Source organism: Monomorium pharaonis, chromosome 3 (assembly GCF_013373865.1).
Source record: "Monomorium pharaonis isolate MP-MQ-018 chromosome 3, ASM1337386v2, whole genome shotgun sequence".
In the NCBI taxonomy this organism is placed as follows: Eukaryota; Metazoa; Arthropoda; class Insecta; order Hymenoptera; family Formicidae; genus Monomorium; species Monomorium pharaonis.
The window spans coordinates 19,624,213-19,643,239 of record NC_050469.1 but is presented as its reverse complement, the minus strand read 5'-3'; the positions used below and the strand labels follow the sequence as shown (position 1 = coordinate 19,643,239).

At 33.7% G+C, this 19,027-nt stretch overlaps 1 protein-coding gene across 1 annotated transcript; it reads right to left on the bottom strand.

Moving 5' to 3' along the window:
* LOC105836848 lies at positions 1-18,088 on the bottom strand. The gene is made up of 2 exons (XM_012681158.3): positions 15,341-18,088; positions 1-2,979 (listed from the first exon to the last, which is right to left on the bottom strand). The coding sequence occupies exons 1-2, from the start codon at positions 15,398-15,400 to the stop codon at positions 550-552; spliced, it is 2,490 nt and encodes an 829-aa protein (XP_012536612.1). The 5' UTR covers positions 15,401-18,088; the 3' UTR covers positions 1-549.
* Positions 18,089-19,027: the final 939 nt, after the last annotated feature.

Genomic DNA, 19,027 nt, shown 5'->3' with positions numbered 1-19,027 from the left:
TTTTTCACATTTTATTGATAATCCATAACGTGTGTATGTGTGTATGCATTACTTCTCTGCTTCCAAAATACTAGATCAATTATATAAACTCATTGAAAAACGTTGGAATCGTTTGATAATTAAGCAATTCCATCCGTTTATTTATCGTTACAACGATACAATAAAATCATTGTTCCCATAATCCGCAAACAAATATTTTTCATTCGTTACTATAGTCAGCCGTTAAAAAACAATTGCTATTACACTATAACCTTTCTTTTCTAAAAAATTATTATTCCAATAACGTTTAATACCTGATATTCTTGCGAAGATCAATATATGCTATTGTACTCGTACATTACGAAAACTTTCCGAGAGCTCTCTGAAATAGTGGACAATAGTAACAGATTCCATTTTGCACACTTCGTTACAAAGCACTTTTTTAGGAACATGTAAAAACATCAACTATTGCCAGCTTACACACCTCTTCAACAATTTTTTTCAGTTTGTTCCCGGAGTCACGCCGCTGTCATATCATTAAATCAAACAAACGCATGGTCTAGACATCCGTCAGTAAAACGATGGCCAGCTTTCGCGCCGACACTCATCAGCGGTGATCGGTATATATCCGGTTGATGACGAGGAGGCTGGCAGACACTGGAAGCAGTAATTGGCACCGGCGTTGTTATCCCAATGCTGCGCGCCCTTGCATTGGAACCGAACTGCAAACTCAAGTCTCTGACCAACCAGTAACGTGTGGCAATACAGAATAAAAGAGAATTTGTCGCTGAACCCGTCGCACGAGTTAGGCACATAGGTCGCCTGCAGGTCGCTGAAGTTCCGCCAGGAATTAAGAGTATATCGCACATGTACAGACTTATGAAAATCGAGATTGATTACGCGCACCGTGCCCTGGACTGTCAAGGTCGTTGGATCTTGTACTACCACGTTTTCCAGGCAAACCAGACGTTCACGCACTATATCCAGGAAGTTCGACATACCGCCCGGTTGCTGGAAAAGCGGTACCAGCATTCGATCGATCTTTCTGGGTATCGTCGACGTAGATTGGCGCCTACCATCATTCTGATAACGATCACACCAGTTGTCACAAGTGGACGCCGTATTCTCCGAATTACTATCTGGTCGAAAGATGTTATCGTAGCTCAGGTCGCTGTACGCGGAGTTGGGTATCTTCGGTATTTCATCCAGGAACATTCTCACATCTGCCAAATCGAGACCAAGTTTGTCCGCAAATCTGACAATCTTTTTTCTGTGCGGTGTACCTGGTGGTGTTTTTCCCGTTTTCAAGGAGGAGCACCTTCGAACTCTCTGCGGTCTATCTTCCTCTTCTTCCACTGTCTCGCTTTGAGTCTCCTGTTCTGGCGATGAATCTTCTTCTTTTGTGATAGAACTGCTGCCAAATTTTTTTAGTAACAGACACAACTTCTCGTCACTCTCGTTTAGCGCAATGTCCTTTTCAATTTTTAGGTTCAACTCATTCCGCGAGATTGCCTCGGTCACTGTAGCATCATTCGAACATTCCAATGTAAACGAAATATCAATAGTACTACTATAGGATGAATGATCGGTATCAGTATCACTGGCCTCCTTTAAGTGCGACGAACTCTCTGGCGATGTCGTTTTAGATTCCAATTCCATACGTTCTTCATTGTCCTTATTCTCAATCACATTAACTTCAGTACCATTAAAAGAATCATTTTTCGTTAAGTTACTATCATTCTCAACATCTTGCATCGTGAAAAGACTGCGGTTCCTGATCTCGCACATCACATTCTTCGACATACTACTGGGAACCTTATCGATTTCACGTTCATTCATCTCATCTTCTACCTCCCGTCTATCGAGTTTGTTAAATACTACTATGCTAATACCGTTGCTCGGTAGTTCAGAATCAGAATGAGACTTAGGCAAACAGATATGAGGGATAACGGAATCTTGAATTGTTCTGGATGGACTCTCATCCTGCAGCGATACGGTGCTGTCGTCGAACGTGCTCCACAAAGACTCGTGGCTGGGTGACGTTGTTTCCTGAGAACTTCTACCGTTTAGTGAGTCTTCCGAACTGCAGCCTAATCCTTCTTCTGGACGACTACTCTTGCAAGATACAGGATTTCTTCTCGAGGAACAACTCGATTCAGATGTTGTGTCGTCGCAGCGTTCTGGATGTATTTCCATCCGCTTCCGTCCGTTTAACGTAAGCTTGGTCCTCGCAAGACCGGGAGTGTTGGAGAGATTCGTAGTCTCGCTGTCCGAAGTGCTGATAGGATCAAAATAGACCTCGGCTTTCGATTTATCCGTTTCTGAGGACTCTGGATCGAAAAACATCTCAGAGGAATCACTGTCAGGTGGTGTACCAGTTATTGGCGATGCAAACAAGCAAGCCTCAGGATCTTGATGAACGCCTGTGACGCCAGACGTCATTTTGGTTCCGCTAGGTGAACAATGACAGGCATCATGATGACTTGCCTTTAGACTTCCCGGGTTTACCAGCAGATTCGCTAATTCAGCGGCGGTCGCTTCCTCGGGGGGCGAACCCGGTCCGTCCACTTCTGCCTCTTCTACTTCAATATCGTAGAAGAGATCCGATTCCGGACTATGACGCGGCTGATGCTGAAGAATCGGATGCTGATTGTTAGCGGTAAGACTGTTGGCAATTATGTGCCGATTGCTCGATGGATGCAGCCAGGAGGTTTCACACGGTTTGGCAGCATCCGCGGACCGTTCAGGAGAACCGTTCTCGCCCAGTGACGTTAGCCGTCGATGAAGACACCGAGCAAACGCCTCCGCACTACCCCGACAGCTGGGAAGAAGAGAGCCGACCAAACCACAGGAGGGCCCGCGGGCGTTGCCCGCCGAATCCATGCTGCCCATCTTAAGGACAGTGGAACCGGCTGTTTCCTCGGCGTGCCTACTCTCCGAGGGTAAAGGCGAGGTCGAGTCGTTGACTCGGCCTGCCGGCACGCTGGCCGAGTTGCCGTTCTGAAAAAAAAGCGATAAAATTGAGTCTCGTCTGCGATTATAAAAGTGAATTAAAGATTGCACATAAATGTATATATATGTAGGAGAGTGGAGTTTAAAAAAATTCTACTGTTTCTTATTTGTCGTTGCAAAATATAAAATTCTTCATCGCAAACTACCTCTTACAACGCAGTAATATCGATCATAAGATATAAAAAATGATAGTCAATTTTTTTTCCCCAAAAAATAACCATCGAGATTATTAGTCAAATGTAATTGCAATGCAAACATATTTTTCCTGATAAAATATTTCAAGGCCGACGGAGGTTGCTGCCTAGGATTTATGATCCCATAGTTAATCATCCTTCACCGGTCGCGAATCGAGTTCATGATATATAATTGAAGTTAGTTCGTTAATAGCTTGTTAACGGTATACAAGTAAAAACACAAAAGAGATAGAAAACAAAAAGTTGACGCAGCTCGTCATTAATAGTAACGAGAGTCACAACATTGGCTCATGGCCATAATATTGCGCGTATCGAAGCAGCGCTGCGACAGGAAGTACAAATAATCGGTCATTACGATCCACGTGCAACATTCTAATGCGCCAAGTTCACTTCTAATCGCAACAATCTTTAATTCTTCGTGGAAACACGAAATAACTTAAACTTATTATAGGTACCCAAAAATTGAAAAAATTTATGAATTACTCCGATTTACTCGGATTTATATGACTAGTTTGTATTCGCGACAAGAATAGCCGATTGACATGAGTCAAGGCACGCACAATTCACAATTAAAATTTGAAATATTGAAATATTGACGTGTATAATTATTTGCGAGAGAAAAAAAGAGAGCACGTCCTTCTTTCATCCTTCTCTGCTATCGTATGCCTGACAACTATTTTTGGCATCATGAAAGCTATAATCGGCCTTCGACAGCGACTGGTAAGCAAAACGCAGCGCAATCGCTATTTGAATCACGCTTTATAGATAAATGGATTTGTTACTGGAATCCATCGAAACACACAAACCTAAAAGACACAACACAGGCAATTTTTCACTCAAAACAAAAAAAAATCACTGTCATATCACACGATAAGGACTCAATGTTTAAAGAAAATTGCACAGACAACACACAACAAAATTGCACAAAAACAGAATTACGGAAAAATTATAATCCACCGACTGCAAATCGTCGAGCGATACTACTCGCGGTGGATCTGAGAGTGCACTTCGAAAATCGTACTCTGCACGTCACTGTGAGAAAATTGGAACGATATAAATACACGCTCAATTGGCCGCGAATCAATTCCTCATCTCTTGGACGCGCGCACTAAGGTGATACTTGGTTCGCGTACGCGCGAATCCTGCGCGGATCTGCCGCGTCTTGCTACAAGTGTAGCAACGTACATTCGGCAAGCGAACGATTTATCGGCATTTATTTTCATCTCTAAGCCACGGCGTCGGACGTGATGATTTTAAAGGCCGCGCAGAAAAATAACTCACTCTGATTTATATAACCGGTGCGATGTGAGACACTCATCCCGCATTTGCCGGATGAGATTTCTTCAATCGCGAAGTATTTTACGCTGATATAGAAAGATATCTCTCGATCTCTCAATATCAAGCAATCATTAATATTCATTATTAATTATAACTTTCTCAAAATATAAAAAATTTGATACATCCGGCGATTGATATATGAACACGGTCCAGAAATAGTAACGTTGCCGGCAATGTCACTTAACGTTGGATGCAAGTATCAAACCGGTTTTGCGACCGTAATATGCTCATTGGGAAAAAGGTAGCATGTGCAAAAGGATTAAATTTGAAGCGGTTCCGAAGTGACAGACAGGTTTCTCCGTTTTTGTTTTTTTTTTTTCAGTCGCGCGCTTTACCACAGCTACGCTTCAGACGCACGGGTGTTCATGCGTCGCGTCTGATCGGAAGTCTAGGCAGTCGCGATAGATAATCATTACGTAAGACGAGGCTCGGCATAAGCTTAAGGCTGTTGGCCTCCAATGACAGCATGTACAAATGGAGCTCATAATCTCGTTTGTTCCATCTCAGAAACTTCATACGAAAAAAGTCAAGTCTTTTGAAAGATCATTTAAATCTTTCGTGTAGCAGATTCTCAGATTTGAAATAAATCTCTTCTCAACTAAAACATTTGCTTTATTAAAAATATGAACACAAACGCAAATATAAACGCAAACGAATATATTCTCAATTCGAAATCGTTGAATAAACCGTGTCCTTCATGAGGAGTTGGCAATGTCAATTTAATAGATTAAATCTATCATTTAATAATTCGTAGACAACGTCATATTGTATCATGTAGAAACATAAAAACAAAATTATGTCGTATAAAAATTATTCTAAAATAAACAATTCTCGAAACTGTGTTTATTAAAAATTAATTTTTATAATTAAAAATTTTTCTTAATATCTTATATTTTCTAGATAAATTTTGATTTTCAACAGCTTTAATACGTTACGATAATCGGTGATAATTATACCAATTTTTCGATTCAACTATTACGTCTTAAGAAGACCTACTTATTATTAGATACACATCAAAAGATACGTTTCCAGCAGATCTATTCTGGCTCCATTGTGTAGAAGGTAGAGAAAGATAGTGGGACAAGGGGTGATGTTTTATTTCCGTGCGATCGTTCATCGACACAATTTAAATCGTAACTTGACCCATAGCTAGGGCATTGTCGCAATTTATCGCGACAGATTTATCGCGCTTTTTCGTGATTCGTAAGGAGGTTATCCTATCATCATCGAAATCTCGCTCCCTAATTGATAAGTAACAAATTATGCGGAGAAATGATGAATCGTGTTGCGCTCATAAGATCCCCAATTCCCTATCGAAAGAATTAAAGTTTTAATAATGTACAAGGCCAAGTTCTTTGAATCAATTTGTTTTATAGCTGCTTTATAGCTAAATACATATATAAATTTAAAAAGCGCTAAAAAAAGACGTTTTAAAAAGAAAAAAATTAAAAGAAGCGACACTAGAAAAACTCATTCTTATTCATAATTTTCATTTATTATTTAATTCAATCGATGCTTTAACATTTGTCAAATTCAAAAAATTTTTTTTAATAAATAGAACATTGTGACTTCTTAAATGTTGACTGAACTACAAGAAATCGAATAAACATATGTTCGAATTGTTGCAAGCACTAATTTCTCAACTAATCAATGATGAGTTGGAGAACTTAGCGCCATTAATAGTCTGATAAACTGACAGATTTAGAATTTACGTTTCTCTTATCACTCGACGAGCAATTATATGGGTATTAGTTATTCAGATTTCGCTCTAATTGATTGAACTCGCGGATAATAGGACGATAAACTGCATTATCAGGTCATCGCGTAAAAGCCTATAATTTTTTCATTTAAAATCGCGACTAAGCAGATACGCTCTTCGTTTAACTTTAAACATTTAAATTAAATTTTTAATTAATACTTTTTTCATCTTCTTCGTTTAACAGTAAGGATTAGTACGAAGAAAGTTGCACATACTATAGATTATTAAAAAGAATTGTTCTGAGAGCTAAAATTTCGTTAGTTTGATAAAACCTAAGTAAAACCTCAAATTCACAATCACCTGTCGCAATCCGAAAAAAATCATAAAAGTAAATAGAAAAGGAAGATTAATTATTAATTCATCAATACATTTTACACGCAAACGATATGTCTCGAATTCGAGGTCGACGAGGATCAACTTCTTGCCAAGAGTAAATAAAGTCACAGTCTATATTTAGCCAGAGAATGAAAATCTACGAAAACTGCACGGCTTTCAAGAGGATGATTTTATATATTTCTAATGAAGAAATTACGAAGAATGGTAAGAGCCTCGTCCACAAATTTATTCACTTTGATAACGTTTTAAAGTTCAAATAACAATAAATTCGTGAATAATAATGTCTGATGTTTGATATGCAAACACTTGCAAAATTGCATAGGTAATAAGAGATAAGACACTAATTAACCGAAGTAGTAGTTAATGTACTGCTTTAATATTTAACTTAGATTCGCTTCTAATGAAGACTATCAACTTTCTCTATCCTCTAATAAAAGATCTTTTCCATCAAATATTTAAATATCTTAAATCAGTTATAATATTTAGAAAAGTTTTCTGCACGAATAACAATCACAGAGATAAAAAATATCAATTATTTTATCCAGCTGAAATTTCTACAGCTACAAAATTTATTTAAATGCAATGCTATTATATGTATATGTAACAAAGCAAGGTCAAATGTATCATTATTAACAAGGCATTTATTAATAGAACTTGGAGGAGAAGCACGTTTGAATAAGATTCGAGAGCTTCGATAATCTACGATTGCCAGCCGCGCAAATTAGCTTTTTATTGACAGCTATAAAATGGCAGGATAAAAAGAGAACGACATTCGATACTTTAATATAGGCACACAACTAAATATCCTTTGATAAGTGTTACATAAACACGCGCATCCTTCTTACATGGACATTACTCATTCATCACACCGTATCGCAAAATGCACTTCGTATTAAATTGCGTAGTTGAACCTTTATAAGTAAAACATAAAAAAACATGATAAAACTACGAGTGAAAGAAATTTGCGAATAAACATAACGACCGCGTATCTTTTCATACATCAAATCGCAATTGAATTTTTTTATTACGCATTAAAAATTATTTTACCATTAAACAAACAAAATCACAAGCGTAAGCGACAAACTTGAGACGAACTGCATTCTACCATGACGAAACAAAAATCCAAATTTTTCTGACAAAATAAACTTTTTTTTTCTCAAATTTGACCTCGTTACCTCGTGCGATTTTGTACGCTATCTGTACAGAAAAACTTTCCGGAAATTAATTTCCGTCAACAAACATACGTCATTACAAAAACACTATCTATTGCGATTAATCTATAGAATTTGTTACCGGAGAAAGATTTATTCACTCCATGATATATAGCTCAAATAAATTTTTTCATCGTCGTATTCTTGCTAATGATCATTATGATTACATCTGCATACTGCTGCACCTTCATTGCTAAATGTATAAGAAAATTAATCTTCGTTATAATGACTCAGCTTTTAAGCCGTATAAGCGCTTCTGGTAGATACATAAGTAATATCGCTTTATTATTTAATGGATCCTATGCACTAGTGTAAATTTTTATTAACAAGAACTCATTTTTCTGCGATACTCTCTAAATTTCTTAGAGTAAAACATTACTCTAAAAGAGTGAAAATCGAACATATCTAAGTTCGAGTGATTTGTCACTCTAATTAGAGTGAAAATTAGAGTGAATTTGTACTGTAATTAGAGTAAAATCACTCTTATAAAATGCATTTTCACTCTAATTAGAATGACAAATCACTCGAACTTAGATATGTTCGATTTTCACTCTTTTAGAGTAATGTTTCACTCTAGGAAATTTAGAGAGTAAACAGAAGCACAAAAATTTATTTAAATTCAAATCTCTGGTTTATTAAATCAAATTTTTCGCCACTTTATATAAGGTAAATTTTATGATACAGAAGAACATGTATAGTATCTATTCGCAAAGAATTTTGTTAGATGATCATACGCAGAATTCTACTCAAATTTAGAGAGATTTCATTAGAAGCGAATCTACTCAAATTTAGAAAAAAATAGAGAATTTTATTTAAAAATTCTCTAAGAATTTTTCAAAATTTCACGGGTAAGAGAATTTTCTAATGCAACTTTAACCCTAAAAGGACACACTATCTGCATGAGACATAAAGAGTACACTGGGTCAAATTGTCCCGAGCAACTTCAATTGCTTCTTAGATTATAATCTTATTTTTTATGTACAAAAAAAAATTTGATATATACTTTAATTATTTAAAAACAAAATTCAATCATTGTAAATATCAAAAACAATTTTTTTATTATAAAAAAAATTAAAATATGGAAAATTAAAAAATTTTCTTTTTTCACTTAAAATTGCATAACTTTTTTATTTTTTAATATTTTTACCTAAAAAATTAACTGGATAATCGTGAAACCGTGCACTTTAAGATAGAATCAATTGCGATAAGGGCGCACTGGGTCAAATTGACGCGGACGATATTGACAAGCGTCTACCTCCAATGGCTGCTAGTAGCACACTGGGGCCTTAGACCAAACGGTCAATGCTCGGTTGTAATGTAAAACATTTAAATAAATAAGAAATAGTACCACAAGTCCCAATTTCAAAGATTATCCTGTCGAGAAATCACTACAAACTTTTGCTCGGGTTATTTTGATCCAGGATGCTCTTTAAGGGTTAAAATATTTTTATTTTTTTTTTTTTAATGTTTCTCTTAATCATGCAATTAAAAAGAAAAGCACTTGAGTTTTGTATTAATTGTGAGAAAGTATGAAAAATAAATAATATAAGCTATATGAAATAGCATATAATGATCTGTTGACAATAGACGGATCTAGCTTATCGGAAATACAAAATTTGAAACGATTAAATGCACAACCTATTTGGAATAATATATTGTTGTGTATCATGTTTTTTTAATAAAAATTTCTAAGTCATACAAGAATATATGTGAACGTAGGGTATATATAGTATTACTGAAAGTTTTGTGCATCAGGAAGAAAGATAGAATTTAAAAGTAAAATTCAAAAAATGAATACCAATAAAATTTTTCTGAGTATCAATAAAATCCTATGAAATTCCATAAATTTATGATTTTCAAAAATAAAAATAAAATTCCCTAAAAATTTTCCCTGTTTTTCCCAATAGAATAAATACAGATACAGAATAAATTATTGCAAATTGTTTTTTTTTTTAATACATATAAAAGCAATATCATAATACCACTTCCAAAGTTATAAATCACACGTTAATAAAAGTTTTCATCTATTAGAAATAAGTATTATTCTCATACAGAGTGCACATAATATTCTAACAAATCGCGTCTATTAAGTATCGTGACGATAAGAAAGGTCATTATCTCACACAATAAATGTCAATTTAACAATCGTACATTATTGCCCACGATGTTATCAAGTTATCGTTGCGCGATAATAGATCGCGTAATAGGATATATCATCTATAATATTTATCATTAAGCAACCTGCGCTATGCACTTGTGTCCGGAACCAACTTATAATAAACCAGTATTTCTTTTCTATATATTTCAAAATAAATATAAAAAATAATAATAGAAAATGTATTATTAATTTTCTCTAACTATGTTTAATACGTAACAAAATAAAATAAAATTTTGGAATTTTAACACACATACATTTGTGAATAAAATATTAGAAGATAAAATTAAACGAGAATTTGTTTTTATTAATTATAAATAAAGATAAGATTATACACACACACATATATATATAACAAAATTATTATTTAATATTAAATAATAATAATAATAATGTTATGCGTGACTTAATAATTATAATCACAAAGAAATTTAAAATAAAGTATTGAAAAATTTGTTTCACACTATCAGAGTACTAATGTATACATTCAACAATTGCGTCATAATATTTAACAGACTGAATTGAAATGATGAATGATCATCTTTATTCAACATGTGAGAATGTAATTATATATACGAAGTGATTACATATACGACGTTTACTATCAGATATGCATTATTTGAATCGCAAAGTCTGTGGTAAGGCGCTAACTTAGCAATTGCAATTCACGTAAGCTTCGTAGTGCCGTAGTCGCCTAAATTGAACCCATCTTTATCAGCAATAAAGCACCGGTTGGTTCTAATAATTAGAATTCAAGACCAGTTACTCTTAAAATCCGTTTCGAAAAAAATTCATCATTATACATAGAAATAAATTTGTAAATGTGCCTTATTTAAATGTTTTTCAACTTTATTCTTCCGTAATCAGTCGTTATAATTTCAATGCCAAGATAATACTAGCAAATGATAAGATGCAAAAGTCACTGCGTTAATAACGAAGGCTGAAAATGTAGTAGAAACAGACTTTTTTGCCTGTTCATCATGCGAATCACAGCATGCTCAAAAAAGATAATTTAAATGCTGCAATCCAGGGCCGGCAGGTTGTGTTAGGCCCGAGTGGGTAGTTGACCGGGAGAGGGGTCCCCCCCCCAGAAAATGTATATAAAGGAAAAATTCATAAACAAGAAAATTTTACAGGAATAAAAACTACAAAATAGAATTGTTTAAATTCTCCTTATCATATTATTTATTCAATGAAATCCTTTCATTCAGTGAACAAAAATTTACTTGCGCAATGCAAGAACTGCGCTGCGCTTTGCATTTTTCGAAATAAACTTAATTAATAATTTCTCTAAATCGCGCGCGTTTTTCCCGTGGTAAACTCAAAAATAGGAATTCGATCATATTTATTAATATATAAGTATATATCTGCTATCAAATTCCGAGTGGGTATTTTACGCACTCGAAATTTTTCGTGTGGGTACAGCTACCCACCATACCCACATTATCCGCCGGCCCTGCTGCAATCAGTGCTCATATTATACGAAAAAGAATCTCTTTAACATTCGGTGAACAAGATTTCTCTTTGTAGCGAATTCAAATAGATAGAACTTGTAATAACAGATTGAAATTAGCGCTTTAAAATGACGAAACATTATGACAGAAATCATTTAGTAGATATAACCAATCAGAACATGCATAAATTGAGACGATAATTTCGCGAATGTCTTTATAAATTTCTTTGTTGACGAAAATAAAGAGACTGTATAAAAAAAAGAATGTATTATAATGGAATAATGATTACACTCAGTGTGAAATATAGCACTGTGTATGAAAACAGAAAAAAAGAAAAAATAAACGTACTCGTGACGGTATCGATGTAGGTACTATAATTAGAATGTATATTTGTATGGCGGATTTTATCGTATGCCACGACGGTGAATGTACGGACGATCGTACACATGCGAAATGTAATTGCACATGAAAAGTGAATGCAACAATGAGCACTTATATGCGAAGAAACTTTTTGACAGATCAGAGAACAGAATTTCTTCATAACAAATTCAAATAAATAACATGTAGTTATGTATAATTTCTATTTAACCACAATCACATAATTTTACAGTAAACGTGCATTTGTACAACTCTTATAACTAAACGATTATCTTAATCATATTTTTAGCTCATTGTATAATTCTTTCTAGCAACCCAACTTTAGATAATGTCACCTTTGAAATGATAAACACTCGAACTATACACATACCGGGAAAATCTCGCATCGTTACTATTACAATTTATAAGATTTCATTGACGATAAGAATTGATTTCGTAATGTTCCTAAGGTTGAATCCAAAGTTTGAGTGTGCACGATAGGCGAATCTTGAGGTCGTGATATTTGAATGGCGCGAGAAATATGGCGACATAATGTAAAAGGAATGATATTTCTTTCTCATTGTAAAAGTACATGCGAATTATCGATATAAACACGTATGAAAAAAACAATTCACAAAATACGAATCAAAAAGAAAAATGCCTAACAAATACTATATGACATTCTTTAACGTACATATAATCGATTATTATTATAATTTAAAAGATTGAATAAAAAATAGAACATTTTTATTAAATTAAAATAGGTCATTTTTTTATTCTTTATTGCTAATAATAAAATCTTTAAGGATAAAGAAATAAGTAATTTTGTGTTATAATTATAACTATTGGTATATTTTTCTCTACATCTCCCAGTATAATAATATAGCTATAAATATAGCTATAAACTAGTTATAAATTTTTGTGACTTAAAAAATATGCAAATGATACATATAAATTATGTTAAACATCAACGTAAACTTGAAAAAAAACTAATGTAACCTTCCTACATCCGCTTCGAACGTTCATTACCAACAATTATAGAGTTCAATGTAGATGTGTATAAGTGTAAACATTTTTTTATACGCCATCGTTGTAAAGCGCCGTTGTATATGTATAAATAAGTATGTTTACGTAATCGCTACATCGTACTACATCGTACTAATCTGTTCTTTTCTACGATGCACATATATGCGCGAGTTGTACGAGTTGTCCGCAATCAGCGATGAAATGATAGCATTGACATATTTATAGCAGCTATAAAATTTGATAAATTGGCGCCGTTTACGTATACTACAAAAACTTTGACTTGTCTCAACAAATTTATTTTAATGTTGGGAGACAAAAAAATAATTGTGATATTCTAAAAGAAAATGTACCAACCCCCCTGTTAAAATAATCTTTAAATCCTAACTTATTATTAATAAACTTGCTATTTTATAAAATAATATATCTTTATTATTTTGATATTATTAAGTTTTTACTCTATATTTTAAATATCTATGATAAAATTATAATAAAAAATAATATATGTTTACAATTTTTGTCAATTTTTTGGTGTGTACATCACAATTTTTAACTATATTTTAATTTTTAGAAGATGCCTCAAAGAATATCTTACTTATTGTTAAAGAATAACTTATTGTTAAAATAATAATTTTTAGAAATTAAAAGTCATGAAACTTCATTAAAATGATTAGAATATTGAAATTAGTGGCGTGACATTTCATGACACAAGTTTAATTTTCTTCAAAATCATACAATTATTAATAATATTATCAATTGTTGATTGGAAGTCAAACAATAAAGAGAGGTTATCGCATTAACATTAACATGGCAAGACTTATGCAAGAAACGTCATCGCAATATTCAATCTCTCTATTGCACTTAAAGATAATCTTACAATTTGATAAAGAGATTGAACATTTAAATGAAGAAAATTTTAAAATTATGTTTCAACAAAATGTAAATAAAATCTTAATTTTGTTAATATAACTATGTTAGAAAATCAAGAATAACTATATAAAAATATTTTACTTTCTTTTCTAATTGTATATCTACAATATTATTTTTCAATATCAAATGTAAACGTTAAATGTATAATGAAAACGATATTATAATCTAAAATAAAATATTTCGTGGTCAATATTTTTATGTCAAAAAAAATTGATCTCGATACACGAGAAAAGAAAATATAGAAGAGCGGAAATTAAAATGATTAAAGATGCACGATAAGAAACTGCGTGACAGAGACTTCTTGATATATTCGTTATATTATTTACAAAACCTTAATAACATTGTTCTGAATCAAGGAAAGGAAAATTATTGCGGTTATCACCGTTCGTTGCATCTGCTCAGCAATAAATCCACAGTTTATCTCCAACAAAGTGTCTGCATTCAAAGAAAGAAAGAATTCGTTCATTCATTCGTTACAATAATTAAATGGTACATACATGGAAAATTCTATTACTGTAAGTATCGGTATTATTGTCAAGTAATATTTCCGCAAATTTTGCTAAAAAATTTTTGCGTTTATCTACAATTGCGCATTTAATCAAGCATTGTACTTTGGTAACGAAAGTGACTTATGAACATTAAGAGAAATGCAATTCGAATGCATGTAATTATCCGTTGTAAATAAGATATTTCATAATAAAAGATTACGTCATGACATGACCGTGGAATATAAAGAACTCGATGGCGATATATGATACGTTTTTACAGTAATTCTGATCTAAAGATCAAGACCTCTCTCTTCAAAGAATTAATTATTTTTCACGCATGAAATTTTTTCGTGGTAATAAATTTATTAAATATTTTGATCTTTTCCGTAATAACATTCCACACACACAAAATCGTACTAAAAAGGTATTGTAATCGCATAAAAATGCGGCTCGTGTCCGTTATAGCAGACAACTCTTATCAAAACAAATAAAGGACTCGACGACTCGGCGGAGGTCGCCGAAACGACGGCAATTCGCATCTGATTGTATCATACCGGCCTCTTATCGGCAACGATTACACAGCGACGTAGACCCAGAACGTAACCAAATGCAGTCAGCAAACGATGATTATCGCTCTTATTTCGATGTCAAAGCGCTCAAGAAGGCTCTCCGCTATTAGGCCGATCTTTGTATTACCGTGGAATGTTAATTCATCGTGTCATATATTGCCACGTGAGGAATAACCTTGCAGACTGTCATCAACCCTCGGAAAGTCTTCCCTGACGCGAGAAACACTACGAAAATAATGCGCTCGCGAGATACATCGCACACAAGTGCAACAAATTGCACTCGTTTCGCTTTCCGTTAAAATGTTGCTTGCAAGATTCTTGTGCAAGTTTAGCACAAAACTTCAAAGATTCGAAATATACAATGGACTTGCTTGGGAAAAACAGTTCTACGACTTTTCAATTTTACAAGAGCCAATTTTCATCAAGGCAAACAATATATTGTTATGCGTCTAGATGGATTTCTACCATCGTTAGAGAGTATTTTAAATGCGCTATTGAAATGTGACTTAAAAGAATAAGTGGCATTTTTATTTACCATCGATGTGATTTGTTCCGTAGGCGTTTTCAACTCATCCTGAATTCCGTCCAGTGTCATGCTCACTTTTCCCCGCAAAATCGAATTGAATATCGTGCACAAATTGACAATTTCTTATCCAAAAACTTGCGTGTATCGCAATGGGTCAGTGACATATCACGTACCAGTTGCAGTATCACGTATCACCGAGTATCACAGAGTTCCATACAGGCCACCCAGCATATTTACGATTCGTCAAGTATCGAAGAATATTATTAACATATCAGTGCAATCGAGTGATAGGGTTTATTTTTAGAAACAGAATTCACTCCTGCGTCCTTGCATGCAAATTTGCGACACAAATAAAAGTGTCACAATACTCAAAACGTTCCGCCATGTGATGGTGACCTCACACGAACAAAGCCAACACACAACACAATGCAATTTAGTAAGTCTTATTGTTTTCGCACATTTTTTCGCCCGTGATTCTGTTTCAAGTTCTGAATTCTCTTTTGAAAACTACTTAGTTTAGTGTTTATTTTCTTCGAATCTTCCGTGCCAGCATCCGATATCGATAATAATACCGATAGCAATACGGATTTAAATTTAAATTGAACGCGCCACTGTTATAAATTCAAAAATCCCGAACTTCCATCCGCCACCGATACCGAGAGACCTTACTGATGATCTTTCGAAAGTGGTCCTGTCGCAAAGTGTCACGAGTTTTTTCAACATGAGTCCTTCCAAATTTAATGGGATTTGGAACGAATTTCGTTGTTCGATTCCAAATCGTTCTCCAGAACGGTTACGAAGATGACCCTTCCTTTTTTTTTCTTCTCGAATCACTCACGCGTTCCGTGAATTGGCATTTGCACCGACGAAACGTACGACGACTTTTTTTCGAAGCAACCAAGTTGCAAAGACACTGCGAGAAGTGTGCATACGCGAAAAACAGAGACAGGAAAAGGAGCCGGCACAACCGGCCGGCTCTTACACTGACTTCTGACTGGTCGAGCTAGCATAGTAGGTGACCGCAGGAACCCCTACCATATCGCATAGCAACCGTTCGTAAAGCGACTGATAACTGCTTGTACTTCGTCAGGCATCGACGGATCTCGCTGAACGCGACGTGTGATGTGTACATACATATGTATCTGAATACATACTCTGACAAAAAAAAAGAAAGAAGATTGGAGCAGACAAGAGACTGAAGAATGATGCAGAGAGGTGGAGGCAAAGAAACTTTGATCATTCTGTCAGACTGATCGGAAATAATGTACGATACATACCGAACACACGAGTATGGAAGAACTAGACTTTGTCTTATCATTTGAATACAATCTAAAGTATACAATCTTAAATTATGGGAAATAAAAAATTGTCTATTTCGATGAACAATTTGTATACTCTTGTCAAAGTTACAAAAATAAAATATCAAAACAAGTAGAAATTATCAAAAAAAATCATGTATCACAGACGTGAAATATCATTTAATTGTACTAATATTTTCAATCTCATTTCTACACATCAATCTTTTTAACATTTGAATACCTAAAAAATAGTTTTTTAAAAACCTTACACTATTTTTTATATTTTTTCAGTACTTTTCATCAAATCTTTTCCATCTTCTTAAAACAATTATTTTTCAATAATATTCATTTAAAAAATGCATTTCTTTGGCTGATTGAGTTTTCGTTTGAAAAATTCGTTAATCATTTAAGGTTTAACCAAATTAATCCATACCATACAGTCGTGAATTTACATCATAATCACACCTCGAAAGGTGCATTATTTTCGAAGGTGTAATTCCGAAAGAATCGATTCAAAATAAATTTATGGTGTTTCTGAATAGAAAACCATACGGATTACTGATACGAACAATCTAGAAATAACGTGTCCGTTTTCGTTACGTACGTCTATATCTAAAATTATTCAAGAGATAGTAGTGTACAGGTCGTAAATCGAAGCGATATGACTCTGATTTTTAGTTTCTTTACGAAGCAGCATATATCATACTGCCAATAATAACAATTTTCGTATAAACATTGTGCATGCGGAAAACAAAATAAGATAATATAGTGTATTACATACATACGTTGCGTATTCGGAGCGATAAAACGTTGTAAAAAAATGCAATTTCGATATTATTCGATTTCGATATTCGTAATAAAAGAAATCGTAAATTAGCAATCGAAAGAGAAAAAGAGAGAGAAAGGAGGAGGGGGAGAAGAAGAGAAGACGATTTAATGTTATTAAATTATGCGGCGACTTTACTTCCTGCCACGGCATCGACCTCCTTCTATCTTATTGCATGATTTTATCGATTTTTTTATCGCGACCGATCAAAACGCCTATATACGTGTCGACACTTCCGGATGTAATTATATCTGACTACGTCGATCTACGTTAAACTTAAACGTCTCATTTTAAAACTGAATTTTTTATAAGTATTCCAATAATAAATATCAATCAATAAAGACAAATGACAAAATCTCATTTCTCTTTTCTCAAATTTTGTTTCTGCAAAGAAAAGATCCCTTGAGCAGCATCCGGAGGCGGTCTTCAATGAACAGCTATTTTTTCACGACAAACGTGAGAAAATAAAATATAAGTGATAGAATGTCTTTAGAAAAGTATTTTTGTCTTTTCTTGTCCACATGCACATTCCTTTTTCTCATTCTTATCGGCAATAATCCGATATATAAATATTGATCGTTCTATATGCAAGATTGAATAATTTTTTCAACTAAATTAAATTAAAATTAATGAAAATTAATTCACTTACGTTAAAAATTACGTAAACAAAAAACTAATTCAGTTACATTAAACATTAACTATAAAAGTTAATTATGAGAAGTACGATTTATATAAAATCAGAAAGTCGTAATTTTTTAAGTTATATTAACTAACAATAAAATAATTATAATATAAAGCATCAAAAAGTTAATCGTAAATTATATTCTTAAATTAATGCCTTAGTAAATTTATATGAAAAAAATATTGTTTTTTATGAGAGAACTATTATACTTTTCCATTATATAATTTTTTTCTTTTATTATTTAAAATTATTAAAAACAAAATTAAAAATTATTAACTTTTCAACTTTATTATTTCATTTTTAACTTTTTAACGTTTTTATAAATATTTCAAAAATATCAATTGATAGAAGTAACAAAAAGTGACAAAATCTTACTATCGTTCTAAAGTTATTAGCCAATCCCGGCGCTACGTAATGATATCGTAGATTCAAGACCGTGTTAATAATGAGTGAATGACATTGTTACCGGCGTGCCGCCACGCCGGAAGGACGGAAAAGGCGAATTGGTCATTGCACTCGACAATGCACCGCGAGACAGAATCAACACTCCACCGTCGTCCCTTCTCTCCCCTCAGGGTATTCTGTTTTTTTTTTCTTGACGACTATGTAACCACTCCCGGTTCTGTCGGATGTTCACCGTCTGCAAGAACGCATCGACTTACCGCGAATCGTCACGCACGATTGACCCAATCGGCACGATACGTAGTATTATAGTTTGTTCGTCTTTCTTACAGCGGTTAGTTTAACCTTAATGATTTATTTATATGATAAGTATGTAATAATGGAAACGTACAGTACAATTAAATTTTCTCTTTAAGAATCTATTTATAAGAACAGATGTAATTTTATCCCAATAAAACATCGAAAGATGCTAGAAAGCATTTTTATAT